Source organism: Oryctolagus cuniculus, chromosome 8 (genome assembly GCF_051225735.1).
Source record: "Oryctolagus cuniculus isolate XC-2025 breed Fujian yellow rabbit chromosome 8, ASM5122573v1, whole genome shotgun sequence".
Taxonomy (NCBI): Eukaryota; Metazoa; Chordata; class Mammalia; order Lagomorpha; family Leporidae; genus Oryctolagus; species Oryctolagus cuniculus.
Window position 1 is genome coordinate 66259208 of NC_142874.1, and position 17878 is coordinate 66277085.

The window sequence follows — 17878 nt, forward strand, 5'->3', positions numbered from 1 at the left end:
TGATTTTCCTTTGGTCTGTTAGTAGAATTTATCTGGTAATAATATTGGAGCAAAGGCATGTGTTCCAGGAGGTTCCAGTCCTGGGAATGTTTTAGGTTCTGCTAAATCTTTATGCTGCATTAATTTTGCTGAAATACTAAACCAAAGTAGCTTCTTGCAACATGATTTACTTGGTAGCATCAAGTATAGCATGTTAGAATGGTGATAGTAATTATCTTAATACATTATAGCTCCATTTTCCACCTGTGGAAGATCTAATTATTGAAGCTAGTTTGATTTATCTTGATATAGTTTAATCCACCTTATTACTTTAACATTTCAACACTTTTGATCAGTAAATTCATACATGCCAATAATAGGAAAATAACTGCTTTATGAAGTGTTTTGTATTTTTGAACTATTTTAGGTCTTCCAGGTTTCTATATAATGATGTACAAACACGAAAATAATGCTTATTTACAGGTGAATTGGTACAGCAAGAAACCAATATTAGTAAATTCTACCTCTTTCATATCATTTTCATGAATTTAAGGGAGAAAAAATAAAATTAACATGTAAATTGTCAACACATAAATGTTGAAATGCTTGGGACCAGATGTGTTTCAGACTTTTGCCTTTTTCAAATTTTGGAATATTTGCATATGAAGATATATTGGGGATGGCACTCAAGTCAAAACACAAAATTAACTTACTTGTCATATATTTCTTTTTCACAAAGTCTGAGGATAATTCTATATAGTATTTTCAGTGGGCTCACTGTTTCACTCTCATTTCTCACATGAGGTCATGTGTAGAATTTTCTATTTTGTGGCATCATGTCAGCAGCAAAAAATTTTGAATTTTCAAGCACTTTGGATTTCAGATTTTTGGATTAGGAATGCCCAACCTGTTCTACTTTTTCTTCTTTATACCTAGAGAAGGAGATGTTGTAGAAACCGAAGAGCATTATAAAAGCCGATGGAGATCTATTAGGATTCTATATCTTACTATGTTTCTCAGCAGTGTAGGTAAGTATTAGAAGTTACTCATAATTTTGTACATTCAGATAGTGTTCTATTTTAGCCTCATCTAATTATCTTTTATTGTGCTAAAAGTATGTAACTCAAGTTTACCATGTTATCATTTTTAAGTTGAATAATGTCAGGCAGCTAGTCTCTAGAATGTTTTCATGCTGCAAAACTAAAACTTTGTATTCATTAAGCAACTCCTCATCACCCCTCCTGCAATTCCGGGCAATCACCATTCCGAGATATCTCATATACATAAAATTGTACAGAATTTGGGGCCGGCGCTGTGGCTCAATAGGCTAATCCTCCGCCTTGTGGTGCTGGCATACTGGGTTCTAGTCCCAGTCGGGGCACCGGATTCTGTCCCAGGTGCTCCTCTTCCAGTCCGGTTCTCTGCTGTGGCCCGGGAGTGCAGTGGAGGATGGCCCAAGTGCTTGGGCCCTGCACCCCATGGGAGACCAGGAGAAGCACCTGGCTCCTGGCTTCGGATCAGCGCAATGTGCCGGCCACAGTTGGAGGGTGAACCAACGGCAAAAGGAAGACCTTTCTCTGTCTCTCTCTCTCACTGTCCACTCTGCCGGTCCAAAAAAAAAAAAAAAAAAAAATTGTACAGAATTTACTTTTTGTGAGTAATTTATTCATTTGTCAAAATATTTTCAATTTTCATCCACGTTGTAGCATTTGTCAAAATGTCCTCTCTCTTTTTTTTTTTTTTAAAGATTTATTTATGTATTTGAAAGTCAGAGTTACACAAAGAGAGAAAGAAAGTCAGAGAGAGAGAGAAAAGTCTTGTATCTGCTGGATCACTCCCCAGTTGGCTACAATGGCTCCCACGTGGGTGCAGGGGCACAAGGACTTTGGCCATCATCTTCTTCCTTTTTTTTTTTTTTTTTTTTATTTGAAAGAGTTACAGAGAGAGTAGGAGAGGCAGAGAGAGAGAGAGAGAGAGAGAGAGAAAGGGAGGTCTTCCATCCTCTGGTTCACTCCCCTGTTGACCACAATCGTTGGAGCTGCATTGATTCAAAGCCAGGAGCCAGGAACTTCTTCCAGGTTTCCCACGTGGGTGCCAAAGACTTGGGCCATCTTTTATTGCTTTCCCAGGCCATAGAGGAGAGCTGAATCAGAAGTGGAGCATCCGGGACTTGAATGGGCACCCATATGAGATGCTGGCACTGCAGGTGGCCACTTTACCCACTAAGCCACAGCACTGGTCCCAAAATGTCCTTCTTTTTTAAATGATGTCAATCATCTTTTGTATGGAAAAAAAAAAAACAGCTTTATCACATTCTTTGTCTGAGGCCTGTGAATTTAGGCAACAAAAATTAATGGGGCAAAGCGTACAAATTTATTTGATGTTAATATTTTTAGGTGACATGAGTGATTTCAAAGTAAAGAAATGAAAATCTTAAAGAAGCAATTAGGCTCTGTTATATACCATATTAACAAAAGGCAATAAATTGTGAAGAAGAGATCAATCCCATCAGGAAGGTGAAAGGAGGCATTTAGCTAGCAAAATGTCTACAATTTATTTTTTGTTCATTTCATAAAGTTGGCCTTTATATGCACACATTTGTGTATTCAGAATGGTATTTTAAAATCCATGCTATAGGGGTAAGTGTTCAACATAGCAGTTAAGATGCCCATGTCCCACATTGGGTTCAAGTCCTGGCTCTGGCTCCTGATTCCACCGTCTTGCTAATGGAGACACTGGGAGGCACAGAGAATGGCCCAAGTGGTTGAGTTCCCACCAACCAAATGGGAAACCTGCAGTGCATTCCTGGCTCCTGGCTTCAGTGCCAGCTTAGGCCTGGCCATTTGGAGACTTCTGAACCAGCTGATGGGAATTATGTGTCCCTTTTACTCTGCATCTCTGCCTCTGAAATAAATTAATTAACTAAAACAAAAAAAAATCCATGCTATAGTTCCAAAAATTGTATCTGCAATAGTGATTAAATTACTTTAAGATGAAATAACCACGTTTGCCTCTTCACAGGGTTTTCTATTGTGATCATGTCAATATGGCCATATCTCCAAAAGGTTTGTATATTTTACTCTATTCTTAAGTAACTGTAGTAGTATTGGCTGTTACATAGTTAAATATTTTCCAGATAATCTTTTTAGAGTTCTGTGATTTAATCTCTACTAAAATAACTTAAGATAACAGTTCCTCAAAAAAGCTGTATAAGTAAGGTGACCATATGATTTATTATGCGAAACAGAATAGTTTTGAAATGAAACACATGCTACTCTAGAAAAATAGGATTATACCAAGAAGGTCCCAGGCAAATGTAGACATATGTATGGTCACCTGCTTATCAGCCACTTTTCTGTCCTATCACTGCTGCTTCCCTAATATAAAGGAAAATAAAATGAATATAATCTGAATCCCCAAAATATACAAATGATATTTTTGAGGGATAATTTCATACTGTTACCATTAAATTAATTTGGGTTGTCGGGTAACATTGTGAAAAGAATAAATAATACAGTTATGCTTCAAATTCCTCAGGTGTTTGCACACTTTTTCCTTTTTTTACTCCCTCCATCTTGCCTGTTCTCTCTGCATTCCTTCCTCCCCACTTCCTTCTTCAACACTTTGCTTCAGAGTTACCTCCTCTGGAAGCCTTTTCCAACACTCCTCACCCGAGATGGGTAAGAAGGCTTTCCTGTATATAGATCTGCACCTGTGGATCTAACCAACTGCAGATTGAAAATATGCGGTAAGGGGCCAGCGTTGTGGCACAGAAGGTTAAGCCTCCACATGCAATGTGGGCATCCTATATGAGCTCTTGTTTGAGATTCAGCTGCTCTATTTCTGATCCAGCTCCCTCCTAATGTGCCTGGGAAAGCAGTGAAGGATAGTCCCAAGTGCACCCATGTGGGAGACCTGGAAGAATCTCTTGACTCCTGGCTTCAGCCTTGCCCAGACCTGGCCATTGCATCCATCTGGGGAGTGAACCAGCAGATGGTGTGGGGAGCAACCCGGACTAGACTAAGTTACTGGAATTAAGACTTATTCTATGCATCTGCTCTCCCACAATATGGCGCTGGGAGAGGAGAAAACAGCTTCTACACAGCTGCCTCCAGTTCAGCCAATAAACTGTAGGACTTGCTCCTGATTGGAGGAGAGCAGCGTACTCGGCGTGTGGGCAGCCGAGTTGGGATTGGCGGAGGAGGACTATAAAGGAGGAGAGAGACGGCATGCACCAGGAACATCTAAGGGGAACACCTGTGCAGCCCCCGAGAGAGCCGGCCGGCGGTGTGCCGCTCCCCTGCAGAAGTGGGGAAAGTGGCCAGGGGGAACCGCCCTTCCACGGAGGTGGAAGGGACAGTAGCCAACCCGGGAAGAACCAGCAGCAAACCCGGGGAGGGCCGAGCAGACGAAAGAACAGCGCAGGGTCCTGTGTCGTTCCTCCATGAAGAGGGGGAGCGACAGATGGAAGATATATCTTAATCTCTCCTTCTCTCTCTGTAACTCCGCCTTTCAAATAAATAAAAAATAAATCCTTTTTTTAAAAGATTTATTTTATTTATTTGATAGAGTTGCAGAGAGAGGTAGAGACAGAGAGGTCTTCCATCAGCTGGTTCACTCCCCAGATGGCCGCAATGTCTGGAGCTGCGCCAATCCGAAGCCAGGAGCCAGGAGATTCTTCTGAGTCTCCCATGTGGATGCAAGGGTGCAAGGATTTGGGCCATCTTCTACTGCTTTCCCAGTCCACAGCAGAGAGCTGGATTGGAAGAGGAGCAGCTGGGACTAGAACCGGAACCCACATGGGATGCCAGCACTTCAGGCCAGGGCTTTAACCTGCTGCATCATAGCGCTGGCCCCAATAAATCCTTTTTTTTTTTTTTTTAAAGAAAATATTCAAAGAAAAGTGCATCTGTAGTGAAGATGTAGACTATATTCTTGCCATTATTCCCTAAACAATGAAGCATAACATTTACATTTTATTAGGTATTATAAGTAACCCAGAGGTGATTTAAGGGACTTGAGCAGTCATAGATTTTTCCATCAGTGGGTTCTGGAAGCAGTCCTCCATAGATACTGAAGAACAACTATAGTTACATATCCCATTGTCCTTAGCATCTACCATGAACGTTCTAAGTGTGTTTACAGAGATTTTATCTCACTCTTCTACTAGATTAATAGGATAGTCAAATGGTTTCAATTAAATACTACTCTAGACCTACAAAGGGTTACAGTGGAAATGATAAATGATATGACTACTTTGGAATACAGTTTGGCAGTTTCTTACAAAGCTAGTGTAGCCTTATTCTATGATCCAGCAATCATCCTCCCAGATATTTACTCAACTGACTTGAACACTGTTGTTAACACAAAAATCTCCATGTAAGTGCTCATAGTAGCTTTCTTCACAATTGCAAAAAACTGAAATAAACAAGATATACTTTAACCAGTGAATGTATAAATAAACTGTAATACATCTGTATTATGGAATACTATTCAGTAATAAAAAAGGAATGAACTATCAAGTCACATAAAGACACAGATGGGGCCAGGTTAATCCTCTGCCTGTGGCGCCGGCATCCCATATGGGTACCGGTTCTAGTCCCAGCTGCTCCACTTCCAATCCAGCTCTCTGCTGTGACCTGAGAAAGCAGTAAAGATGACCCAAATGCTTGGATCCCTACACCCACATGGGAGACCAGGAAGAGGCTCCTGGCTTTGAATCGGCACAGCTCCAGCCGTTGCAGCCTTGGGAAGTGAACCAACATGAAGAAGACCTTTCTCTCTGTCTCTCCCTCTCACTGTCTATAATTCTACCTCTCAAATAAATAAATAAAATCTTCTAAAAAAAAAAGACACAGATGGATCTTAAATGCATATTGCTAGTAAAAGAAGCAAGTATGAAATGTCTACAATTAATTTCAGTTAATTTGAATTCTGAAAAAAGGCACAGACATGTAGAGAGATGGTAGATATATCAGTGGTTTCCAGGAGTTTGGGGTAGGGAGAGGATGAGTTGAATAGGCAAAGCACAAGGGATATCTTTAGGGCAGTGAAATTATTCCATATGGCACTGTAGTGGTGGATATATGACATTATACGTTTGTCAAAACCTATAGAAATGTACCACACAAAGATGAACTTTATGTGAATTTTTTAAAAATATCATTTAGGAGATCATGGAGTAGAGGATTCTGCCTTCAAAATGCCACAAAATCATTGTTACAAATGTATGAAACAACCTCGTTAGTGTGGAAGAAGAGTTCTGCACTAAGTAACTAGAAATAAGTAGAGTCTATAAAACCAAAGGTAAAACTCTAGTTGACAAAGCTGTATCCCAGAGGGGCACATGCAATAATTATGAAACCACTATAAACATGCTGAAAATTAAAAATTAACTAGTTAATGAAAGGCAGGTTTCTCATTACTGGAATGGGAAATTGCACATAAGCAAGCAGAAGATACTGGAATGATCATGCCGTAATGTGTTAGAATTGGAGATACCATATGAACTTACATCTAGCTTAATAAAATATAACAAATGTTTTATTTGTAGATGTGTTTGCACAAGTTAGCATGCTCACATAAATTTCCTTGCCCTGTTAGCTGAGAGGGCCTAAAAACAATGACATCCCAATAGCAACTAGCAAAATGTAGTGCCCAGACATTACATTCTCATACTGTTCTCTAATAGAAGAAACCTCCCTCCTTTTAGGGCTGCGACAGGAAATAAAAAGTTTCAGATTGTATAAGTAAGGAATTGCTAAAAACAAAAACAAATACAGAATGTTGGGGATATGTCAAAGGGACACAAGAACCAGGTGAAACTCCAGATAGCCAAAGCTGGACCAGTTTGGTGAATGTCTGGCCTGCAGGCTGTAGAAGACCTGTGAAATATTTGGTCTGGTCCTGCCAAGGCAACTACAGGTGAGACTTAAAATTCAATAAATATCTAGCAGGCTTGTTTTATTTTTGTTTTATTAGAGATCCTGTATCTTTTTTTTTTTTTTTAAGTTTATTTATTTGCTTAGGAGACATAGCTAAAGACGGAGAGAGGGAGAGACGTCTTCCATCCATGGTTCACTCCCTAAATGGCCGAAACGGCTGAGCTGAACCTATCCGAAGCTAGGAGCCAGGAGCTTCTTTTGGGTCTCCCATGCGGGTGCAGGGGCCCCAAGCACCTGGGCCATTTTGTACTGCATTCCCAGCTATCGACAGGGAATTGGATTGGAAGTGGAGCAGCTGAGACTCGAACTAGCACCCATATGGGATGCTAGCCCCACAAGCGAATGCTAAACTACTACATCACAGTGCCAGCCCCTAGCGGGCTAATTTTTAAGTTGATGATTTTATATGACCTGTGAGTGATGTTATAAATATCCAAATGGCCCTTGACAGAAAAATAGATTCCCCACCCTTGAATTTTAAATGAAGTTGCATTGAATTGTAACCCAAAGTATGAAAATAAATATTCATGAGTAATAAATAAATGACAAATTTCCAGTCCAGAAAAATTTCAAATAATTTTATAGATACTTTACTCTCAAAGAGGTAGAGCTCAACTCTTCATTCCTTAAGTGGTGGGCTACATGTACATGATGACTTCCTTCCAAAGAGTGCAGATATGGTTGGGGTGAAAGTAGCTTTATAGTGGAGGAATCTGACAAATACTACCTCATCCAGGTCTTCAAGGGCAGCATCAATGAGTGATGGTCATGTTAGTAGTATGTGCCCTTGATGTGATGTGATGTGATGTGATGTGATGTGATGTGATGTGATGAAAGTGGCACTTTACCCCTCCTTCCCAAACCTGAACCCCAGTCCAGTTCTGAAAAAAAATCTGAAAAACACCAAGTGAAGGGTGTTCTACAAAATATCACAGTACTCTTCAAAACTGTCAAGGTCATCTGAAATCAGGGGAGTCTGAGAAACTCACAGCCAAGAGGAATGTCTAAGGAGGCATAAGGTCTGAATATAATGTGAACGTGGATGAGATTATGGAACAGAAAAATGTCATTTGGGAAAAAGATATATTTGAACAAAGTTTGAACTTTAGTTAGTACTATTATATCAATATTTGTTCATTAATTGTGACAAATGTAGCAAGCTAATGTAGGATGTTAATAATAGAGGACATGGGGTGGGTAGGGTATAAAAGACCTATATGTATCATGTTGACAATTTTTCTATCAGTCTAAAAGTATTCTAAAATAAAATTTTTATGTAAAAAATTTATTCACATTTTATATTTCTTAGTTTTTATGAATTTTTACTTTTTAAAGACGATTTCTTTATTTGAAAGGCAGAGTGACAGACTTCCACTCTCCAAATGGCTGCAACTATTGGGGCTGGGCCAGTCTGAAGTCATATGCCAAGAACTACAACCAGGTGGGACTCACATACTTGAGCCATCATTTATTTAATGCTTTCCAAGCACATTAGCAGGAAGGTGGATCAGAAGCAGAGTAACTGAGCCGGCGCCGTGGCTCAATAGGCTAATCCTCCACCTTGCGGCGCCGGCACACCGGGTTCTAGTCCCGGTTGGGGCGCTGGATTCTGTCCCGGTTGCCCCTCTTCCAGGCCAGCTCTCTGCTATGGCCAGGGAGTGCAGTGGAGGATGGCCCAGGTGCTTGGGCCCTGCACCCCATGGGAGACCAGGAAAAGCACCTGGCTCCTGGCTCCTGCCAGGATCAGCGCGGTGCGCTGGCTGCAGCGGCGGCCATTGGAGGGTGAACCAGCGGCAAAGGAAGACCTTTCTCTCTCTGTCTCTCTCTCTCACTGTCCACTCTGCCTGTCAAAAAAAAAAAAAAAAAAAAAAAAAGAAGCAGAGTAACTGGCACTCAAATAGGTACTCTGATATGGGATGCTGGTGTCCCAAGCAGTGATTTAACTTGCAGCACCCAACACCCACCTAGATTTGTACTTTTTGAAAATGCTGTTCTAAAGAATATTTTTTTTTTTTTTGACAGGCAGAGTTAGTGAGAGAGAGAGAGAGACAGAGAGAAAGGTCTTCCCTCCATTGGTTCACCCCCCCAAGTGGTCGCCATGGCCGGCGCACTGCGCCGATCCGAAGCCAGGAGCCAGATGCTTCCTCCTGGTCTCCCATGTGGATGCAGGGCCCAAGCACTTGGGCCATCCTTCACTGCCTTCCCAGGCCACAGCAGAGAGCTGGACTGGCAGAGGAGCAACCAGGACAAAATCTGGGGTGCCAGCGCCGCAGGCGGAGGATTAGCCCAGTGAGCTGCAGCACCGGCAAGAATATTTTTTAAAGAATGGAAACAGAGCCGGCGCCGCGGCTCACTAGGCTAATCCTCCGCCTAGCGGCGCCGGCACACCGGGTTCTAGTCCCGGTCGGGGCGCCGGATTCTGTCCCGGTTGCCCCTCTTCCAGGCCAGCTCTCTGCTGTGGCCAGGGAGTGCAGTGGAGGATGGCCCAGGTGCTTGGGCCCTGCACCCCATGGGAGACCAGGAAAAGCACTTGGCTCCTGGCTCCTGCCATCGGATCAGCGCGGTGCGCCGGCCGCGGCGGCCATTGGAGGGTGAACCAACGGCAAAGGAAGACCTTTCTCTCTGTCTCTCTCTCGCACTGTCCACTCTGCCTGTCAAAAAAAAAAAAAAAAAAAAAAAAAAAGAATGGAAACAGAATAATACAATTAGCTACAAATTTCATTTTTTACTAATTTCACATTTTCACTGCTATTTTGAAAATTAAAATTAGGGGCCAGGGTTGTGGTGTAGCAGATTAAGTTGTTGCCTGTGACACTGACATCCCGTATGGGTACTGGCTCAAGTACCCACTGCTCCACTTTTGATCCAGTTCCCTGCTAATGCTCCTGGGAAAGCAGCAGAGGATGGCCCAAGTGCTTGGGCCCCTGCACCCACATGGGAGACCTAGGAGAAGTTCCTGCCTCCTGGCCTCACCCCAGCCATTGCAGCCATCTGGGGAGTAAACCAGCAGATGGAAGATCTCTCTTTGTAAGTTTGCCTTTGAAATAAATAATTCTTTAAAAAGTAATTTTTTTACATGAAATGATTATCTATTACACTAAAAGTTCTTTCCCACTGGCAAGCTCATTAGAATTGGAGCAGGGAATTTAACAATTTTGGAGTGACATCTGTGTATAAAAACTCCTGATTTCTTGGTCTTTTAACTCCCAAGGTTCTCAAAAGGAGGAAATTTGTAATAATTAGGTCTACTCATCAGAATATGTTGAAAATTTTTTTTTTTTTTTTTTTTTGACAGGCGGAATGGACAGAGAGAGAGAGACAGAGAGAAAGATCTTCCTTTGCCGTTGGTTCACCCTCCAATGGCCACTGCGGCCGGCGCACTGCGCTGATCCGAAGCCAGGAGCCAGGTGCTTCTCCTGGTCTCCCATGCGGGTACAGGGCCCAAGCACTTGGGCCATCCTCTACTGCCCTCCCGGGCCACAGCAGAGAGAGCTGGCCTGGAAGAGGGGCAGCTGGGACAGGACCGGCGCCCCGACCGGGACTAGAACCCGGTGTGCCGGCGCCTCAGGCGGAGGATTAGCCTATTGAGCCGCGGTGCTGGCCAGAATATGTTGAATTTTAAAAAGGCATACTTTCATCAGATATTTAAAAACTCATCAAAGATAAATTTATTGAATGTATGAACTGATAAATGGTCCTTTAGCAATACAAATGTATCTTTTCTTGCAAAAACAATATGATTTAACTTTTAAAAAAATATTTATTTATATTTGAAAGGCAGAGTTACAGAGAGGCAGAGGCAGAGAGAGAGGTCATCCATCTGCTGGTTCATTCCCCAGAATGCTGCAGCTGCTGGAGCTGTGCTGATCCAAAACCAGGAGCCAAGAGCTTAGAACTTCATCTGGGTCTCCCATGTGGGTGCAGGGCCCAAGGACTTAGACCATCTTCTGCTGCTTTCTCAAGCCTTAGCAGAGAGCTGTATCGGAAGTGGAGCAGCTGAAACTCAAACCGGCACCCATGTGGGATGCTGGCACTGCAGGTGGAGGCTTTGCCCAGTACGCTACAATGCCAGCCCCTCATTTAACTTTTTAAAGATACAATAATACTGAGAGCTTACTGTTTGCCAGACATAGTATTAAACCTTTCACATCTATCATCTTTTGATCTTTAAAACAACCCTGGGAGGTGGCACCTGTCATTCTTGTTTAGCAGATGAAGAATGCAGGTTCTGAAAAGATAGGTGGCATACCCAGGGTCACATGGCTAGAAAATGACAGAGCCAAGATTACCTATAAAAAACTTGACTCTTCAGCACATTTCCATATTATGTATTAAGTTAAATATTTTTATTTATCAATATAAGGCTATTATCCCTTTTATGATAGATTTTTTCAAAAATTACTTAGCTTAAAACCATCTTTGTGGGGCCAACATTGTGGTACATTAGGTTAAGAGCTGCTTCCTGAGATGCTGGCATCCCATATAAGCACCAGTTTGAGTCCTGGCTGCTCCATCTCTGACCTAGCTCCCTGCTAATGCGCCTGGGAAAGTAGCAGAAAGTGGCCGAAGTATGTGGGCCACTGCCACCCACTGGGAGACCCAGATGGAGTTCTGGTCTCCTGGCTTAGGCCTGGTACAGCCCAGGCTGTTGCTGCCATTTGGGGAGTTAACCAGTGGTTAGAAGATCATCCTTTCTCTGTCTCCCCTTTCTCTCTCTAACTCTGCCATTCAAATAGATAAAATAAATAATAAGCCATCTCTGAGAAAGCTAGGCATTCCCTCCCGCTTTTCACACCCCGACCCTGGCCAGAAAAAAAAATAAAATAAAATAAATAAATAAATAAATAAAAACCAGTAAATTGATCAAAAGAAATTTGGTACTACCATGAATTTGTACCTCCTGGCCCTGACTGATAAGTATTAGTCAAGTGATTCCTTAGGTTGTGTTGTCCAGAAGTGGGACTGATCTCTAGGGAGACTCACTCTTAACATTCAGATTTCAAACTGAAACAATGGATTTATTCTATAAGCTTAGAGAGTTATTGGGGATACTCATGTACTAATTATAATACAGGGGGCTGGCACTGTGATGCAGTTGGTTTAAGCTCCAGCTTGAAGTGCCGGCATCCCATATAATTGCTGGTTCGAGTCCCTGCTGCTCCTCTTCCAATCTAGCTCTCTGCTATGGCCTGGGAAAGCAGTAGAAGATGGCCCAAGTTCTTGGGTCCCTGCACCCACATGGGAGACCCGGCAGAAGCTCCTGGCTCCTGGCTTCGGATCAGCTCAGCTCTGGCCATTTCAGCCATTTGGGGATTGAACCAGTGGATGGAAGACCTCTCTCTCTCTCTCTCTCTCTCTGTCTCTGTCTCTGTCTCTCTCTCTAACGCTTTCAAATAAATAAAAATAAATCTTAAAAAAATTATAGTAACACATGATAATAAAACTAATATGGTAGTAAAAGAAAATACTGAGAAATATGTGTTCTTACATCATATAAGTGACATTCATTAACTGCACAATACATGTTGACATGGTCCTAGGCACTTTACCTGTACTGGCTTAATTCTTTTTCTTTTTTTTTTTTTTTAAGATTTATTTATTTATTTGAAAGGCAGAGACAGAGAGAGAGAGAGAGAGAGAGAGGTCTTTCATCCACTAATTCACTTTCCAAGTGGCTGCAATGGCTGGAGCTGTGCTGATCTAAAGCCAGAGCCAGGAGCTTTTTCCAGGTCTCCCACGTGAGTGCAGGGTCCCATGAACCTGGACCATCTTCTGCAGCTTTCCCAAGCTATAGTAGAGAGCTGGATCGGAAGTGGAGCAGCTGGGATTTGAATCAGCGTCCATATGGGATGCCAGCGCTGCAGGCCGTGGCTTTACCTGCTAAGCAACAGCTTTCAACTCATGGTTTAATTCTTAAAATAACTCTGTGAAGTTATCCACATTTCACAAATGAAGAAATAAAGCATGCTGTATACTTTCCTAGCTACTCAAGAGTTTTCAGAGCCAAATATGTAGATCCTGGTTAGGAAACTCCTTGATGGCATTGATTCATCTTTGCATTCCTATTGCCTGACACAAATTTTTATTACAGAAAAGGCCTCAGTGACTATTAATTGAGTGAATAGACAATTACCTATAAGTAAATCATTAAAAGAGACTTGAGGCCATCTATAAGCTCCCATAGCACAGCATTAATGTTTCTAGAATTTGACTTTGTTAATATTATTACATTTTCAGAAAATAATGTTTTGAAATTCAGTAACAAAGCTATTCAGGATATTTTTTGTTTGTTTTTAATTCATATACTATAAATTCAACTTTCACTGCAGTGAAAAAAAAAGTTTACAGAAAATTATTCACTTGTAAATAGGTAAAAAAATTCTTTTAAAGATTTATTTATTTGAAAGTCAGAGTTACACAGAGACAGAGACAGAGAGAGAGAGAGAGAGAGAGAGACCTTCGATCCACTGATTCACTCCCCAATTGACTGCAACGGCCAGAGCTGCACTGATCCAAAGCCAGGAGCTAGGAGCTTCTTCAAGGTCTTCCACATGGGTACAGGGGTCTACTGCTTTCCCAGGCCATAGCAGAGAGCTGGATTGAGAGTGTAGCATCTGGGACTCAACTGGTGCCCATATGGGATGCCGGCAGTGCAGGCAGCTGCTTTACCTGCTAAGCCACAGCGCCGATCACATGGGTAAAAATTTAAAAGTATGGTTGTGTATGCATGTGGATGTGTTTGAGAGAGAGACAGACAGACAGACAGAGAGGATTAGGAGGATATTGCTAATTCAAACTGAAGAGATCTTGGAGACTACAAAATCAGTAACCACTGAGCTGAGTTTTGAAAATCTGTAGGAAGATGTGTTCCAGGGTGTAGGAGGTTGGGAAGGCACTTCTGGTGTAAGGGGCGATAAGAGAATCTTTACAAATAACCTGGAGGCAAAGAACATGACTTATTTTGGCTGTTAAAATTGAGAGAAAGGAACATACAGAGGGATGAGATGAGAGAGGAGATTAATGGTCAGCTCATGACTAGTTTTTCATAATAACCAGTTTAGATTTCATCCTGGAAAAAAAATAATAAACCATGGTAGAGATCATCAGAGGGGTAGGCAGAGAACTGGAAATGGTATGCTGTCATCACTGTAAGGCAGAGAAACACACTAGAGCACAGGTAACAAACAGTCCTTTTCTGGAATGACACTTTTCCAAACTGTTTTGCTTTCTTGTTAGAATTATAGCAGACTTTTAGCAGATTCTAGTTTTCCAGTCACTGTAAACAGTAACATGCAATTAAGGTGTGGACATTTGGCACTGCAGTGATGATGCCTCTTGGGATACCTGCATCCAATCCCATATTGGAGTGCCTGGGTTTGAGTTGAGGCTCTTATTCCAATTCCAGCTCCCTGCTAATGCACACCCTGGGAGGCAGCAGATGGTGGCTCAAGTGCTTGGGTCCTTGCCATCTATATGTGAGCCCTGGAATGAGTCCAGGTTTCTAGCTTCAGATATGGGCATTTAGGGAGTGAACCAGCAGAAGGAAAACCGTCTCTCTCTCTTTCTGCCTTTAAAATAAATAAATTTTTCAAAAACATAAAAACTGTTCTTAAACTAATATGCAACTGAAATAAAAGTTCCCTTTAGGTTCTAGCAAATGAGTTAATGATGTTAATTCATGAACAGAAAACAAAACATCCTTAGCACCACCATCAAGTCATCTCACTTCTGTCCATGAAATGGTCTCTTGACTGTGATCAGTTGGTATGCTGAGAAGACATGTTTATCCTTTTGTTTTCAAACCACTACACACTTAACATTTAGAATTTTTATTACTATTTTGAAAATTAATTTAAAATTTATATGACATGAAATTATTATTTTATATTCAAATAGAGAAGACCAAAGTAACTAAAGGCAATACTTAGGGGTAGAAAATGAAATCCTGAATGCCCAAAATAAAAACTACGTTTAGGGCTAACCCTTTAAATAGGAAGTATCACGCTAATTCACTCTTCTCATCTCTGCAAAGAAAATGTACCAAAACAGTTGCATCATAAGCTATTTAAGTATACTTTTAGGAAAGAAAAGACCATTCTTATTAAATTGTTCTACCATTTTTCTCTATGTTTAAAAAGTTCATTTTCTGGGGCTGGTGCTGTGGTGTAGCAGGTCAAGCTGCCTCCTGCATTGCCGGCACCCCATATGGGCACCAGATAGAGTCCTGGCTGCTCCACTTCTGATCCAGCTCCCTGCTAATTTTACATTTTTTTCATAAAATGCATTTTCTGTGAAATTTTTAAGGATGCTTTTGTATATAGTGTAATTATCTCTCTCTCTCTCTCTCTTTTTTTTTTTAAAGCAGAGTGATAGATGAAAAACAGATCTTCCATCTGTGAGTATAGTTCCCAGATGCCTACAACAGCCAGGGCTAGGTCAGGCCAAAGCCAGGAGCTCCATCCACATCTTCCACATGAGTGGCAGAAATCCAAGCACTTGAACCCAAGCACTTGTGTCGTTATCTGCTGCCTCTCAGGTGCATTAGCAGGAAGCTGGGTTGGAAATGGAGTAGCTGGAATTTGAATCAGGACCAGATATGGGATGTCGATATACAAAGCATTAGTTTAACCTACTGTACCACAATACCTACCCAATTACTTTTTTTTTTTTAAGATTTATTTATTTATTTGAAAGAGCTACAGAGAGAGAGAGAGAAAGAGAGAGGGAGAGAGTGTCTTCCATCTGCTGGTTCAATCCCTAGGTAGCCACAAATGCTTGAGCCGAGCCAATCTGAAGCCAGCAGCCAGGAGCTTCCTCCGGATCTCCTATGCAGGTGCAGGTGCCCAAGGACTTGGGCCATCTTCTGCTTTCCCAGGCCACAGCAGAAGAGCTGGATCGGAAGTGGAGCAGCCAAGACTCAAACCAGTGCCCAATGGAATGCTGGCACTACAGGTGGCAGCTTTATCCACTATGCCACAACTTTGGCTACCCCCCAATAACCTTTTTAGCAAGATTTTTATGAACTATTAACTTCCATAGTCATTCTAAAATATGAAGCTTTCCAAGCATTTTTCTTTGTATATGGTCAAATATTAGCTCATTTGATGGTGTTGTCAGATGTTTGAATTGCTTACTATGAGTAGTAGTGTTATAGAACCTAAATATTTGAATCACTTTTATTTTTTAATAGGAAAATGTTCATGGTCAGACTAATGTATTTAGATTTTTAATTTTTAATCTTTTTTGCATAACAATTCTTAAAGCATGTACTTTTTCCTGCAGATTGATAAGACAGCCGATGCAAGTTTTTTGGGCTGGGTTATTGCTTCGTTTAGTCTTGGCCAAATGGTAGCTTCACCTATATTTGGCTTATGGTCTAATCATAGGCCAAGAAAAGAACCTCTCATTGTCTCCATCTTTATTTCGGTGGCAGCCAACTGCCTTTATGCATATGTCCACGTTCCAGCTTCTCATAATAAATACTACATGTTGGTTGCTCGTGGATTGGTGGGATTTGGAGCAGGTAATATGTTTTTTCTCATTGTTTAATAATGAAAACACTCTCAGTGTTTAATAATGAAAAAAGTTTGCTGTTATTATACACTATGTTTTTTGCTTTTAATTCAGTACTTTAACTGTGTGTATTAGTCTTCCTTTCATTACTTTAATGAAAATACCTGTGAGGAACTTCTGAGGAAGGAAAAGGTTTGTTTCAGGTTAGTTTGGAGGTAACAGTTGAGGACCAGGCAGCCCAGTAGTCTGGTGCCTGGTGGACGCTGGTCATGGTGGTATGAAAGAATGATGAGCTAGGCAGCAGAGAGAACTTGAACTCAAATAATCAACCCTGTCTGAACCACCCTCTGAGGGCATGTCCCCAGTGACCTAAATAACTCACAAGGCCCACCTCTTACAGGCATAATTAGATCAAGTCTCTTACTCCATCAACCATTAACAGCACGACCTCAGAGTTTAAGCATCTGTATGAGGTTTGGGGAGACAAGTGCTACTCAGTCCCCCCATAAAGTACTAAGTTCCATTGATTGATGAGTTCAATAAAAATCTTATGTGCTTAGAGGAAATAGTGACCATATTGTTGACCAATATTTCTTCTGTATAGAGCCAAATTAAGTTTAATTTTATAAACTGACCGGTATTTTCTTTCACTTTGGATTGTTACATTTTTTTCTTAGGAAATGTAGCTGTTGTTAGATCATATATTGCTGGTGCTACTTCCCTTCAGGAAAGAACAAGTTCCATGGCAAATACAAGCACATGTCAAGCATTAGGCTTTATTCTAGGTCCAGGTAAGTGTTTTCTACTTGGTGTTGCTTGATTCTAAATTGGGAGAACTGTTAAGATTCAAATGTTAAATGAAGTCTAGGTGTAAAATCTGGTAACTGAAGGGAAAAAGTGGGAAATTAATATATGCATTTTTTTAAACTTTTATTTAATGAATATAAATTTCCAAAGTACAGCTTATGGATTACAATGGCTTCCCCCCCATAACGTCCCTCCCACCCGCAACCCTCCCCTTTCCCACTCCCTCTCCCCTTCCATTCACATCAAGATTCATTTTCAATTCTCTTTATATACAGAAGATCAGTTTAGCATACATTAAGATTTCAACAGTTTGCTCCCACACAGAAACATAAAGTGAAAAATACTGTTTGAGTACTAGTTATAGCATTAAATCTCAATGTACAGCACACTAAGGACAAAGATCCTACATGAGGAGTAAGTGCACAGTGACTCCTGTTGTTGACATATTTAAAATACTTATTTATTTAAGAGGCAGAGTTACAGAGAGAGGGAGAAACAGAGAGAGAGAGATCTTCCATCTGCTGGTTCACTCCCCAAATGGCCAAGATGGCCAAAATGGCTGGAGCTGAGCCGATCCAAAACCAGGAGCCAGGAGCTTCTTCTAGGTCTCCCACAAGGGCTCGAACACTTGGGCC

At 41.4% G+C, this 17878-nt stretch overlaps 1 protein-coding gene across 13 annotated transcripts in view; it reads left to right on the plus strand.

Moving 5' to 3' along the window:
* The window catches only part of MFSD8 (major facilitator superfamily domain containing 8), a 51395-nt gene that overhangs the window by 7618 nt on the left and 25899 nt on the right, over nt 1–17878 (plus strand). For 2 of the 13 annotated variants that reach the window (XR_016211980.1, XM_051819870.3), the window contains exons 2-5: nt 916–1007; nt 3001–3044; nt 16206–16446; nt 17114–17227. Coding sequence is in view for 12 of the 13 variants with exons in the window: in XM_051819870.3 (XP_051675830.3) it covers nt 916–1007; nt 3001–3044; nt 16206–16446; nt 17114–17227 (491 nt within the window). In the remaining variant the exon portion in view is untranslated. Of the gene's footprint in view, nt 1–915; nt 1008–3000; nt 3045–6691; nt 6904–8278; nt 8365–10218; nt 10331–12595; nt 13621–15288; nt 16447–17113; nt 17228–17878 lie in introns of those variants that run through there. The other 11 variants (XM_051819872.3, XM_089302504.1, XM_070047600.2 and 8 more) reach the window with 11 other exon arrangements.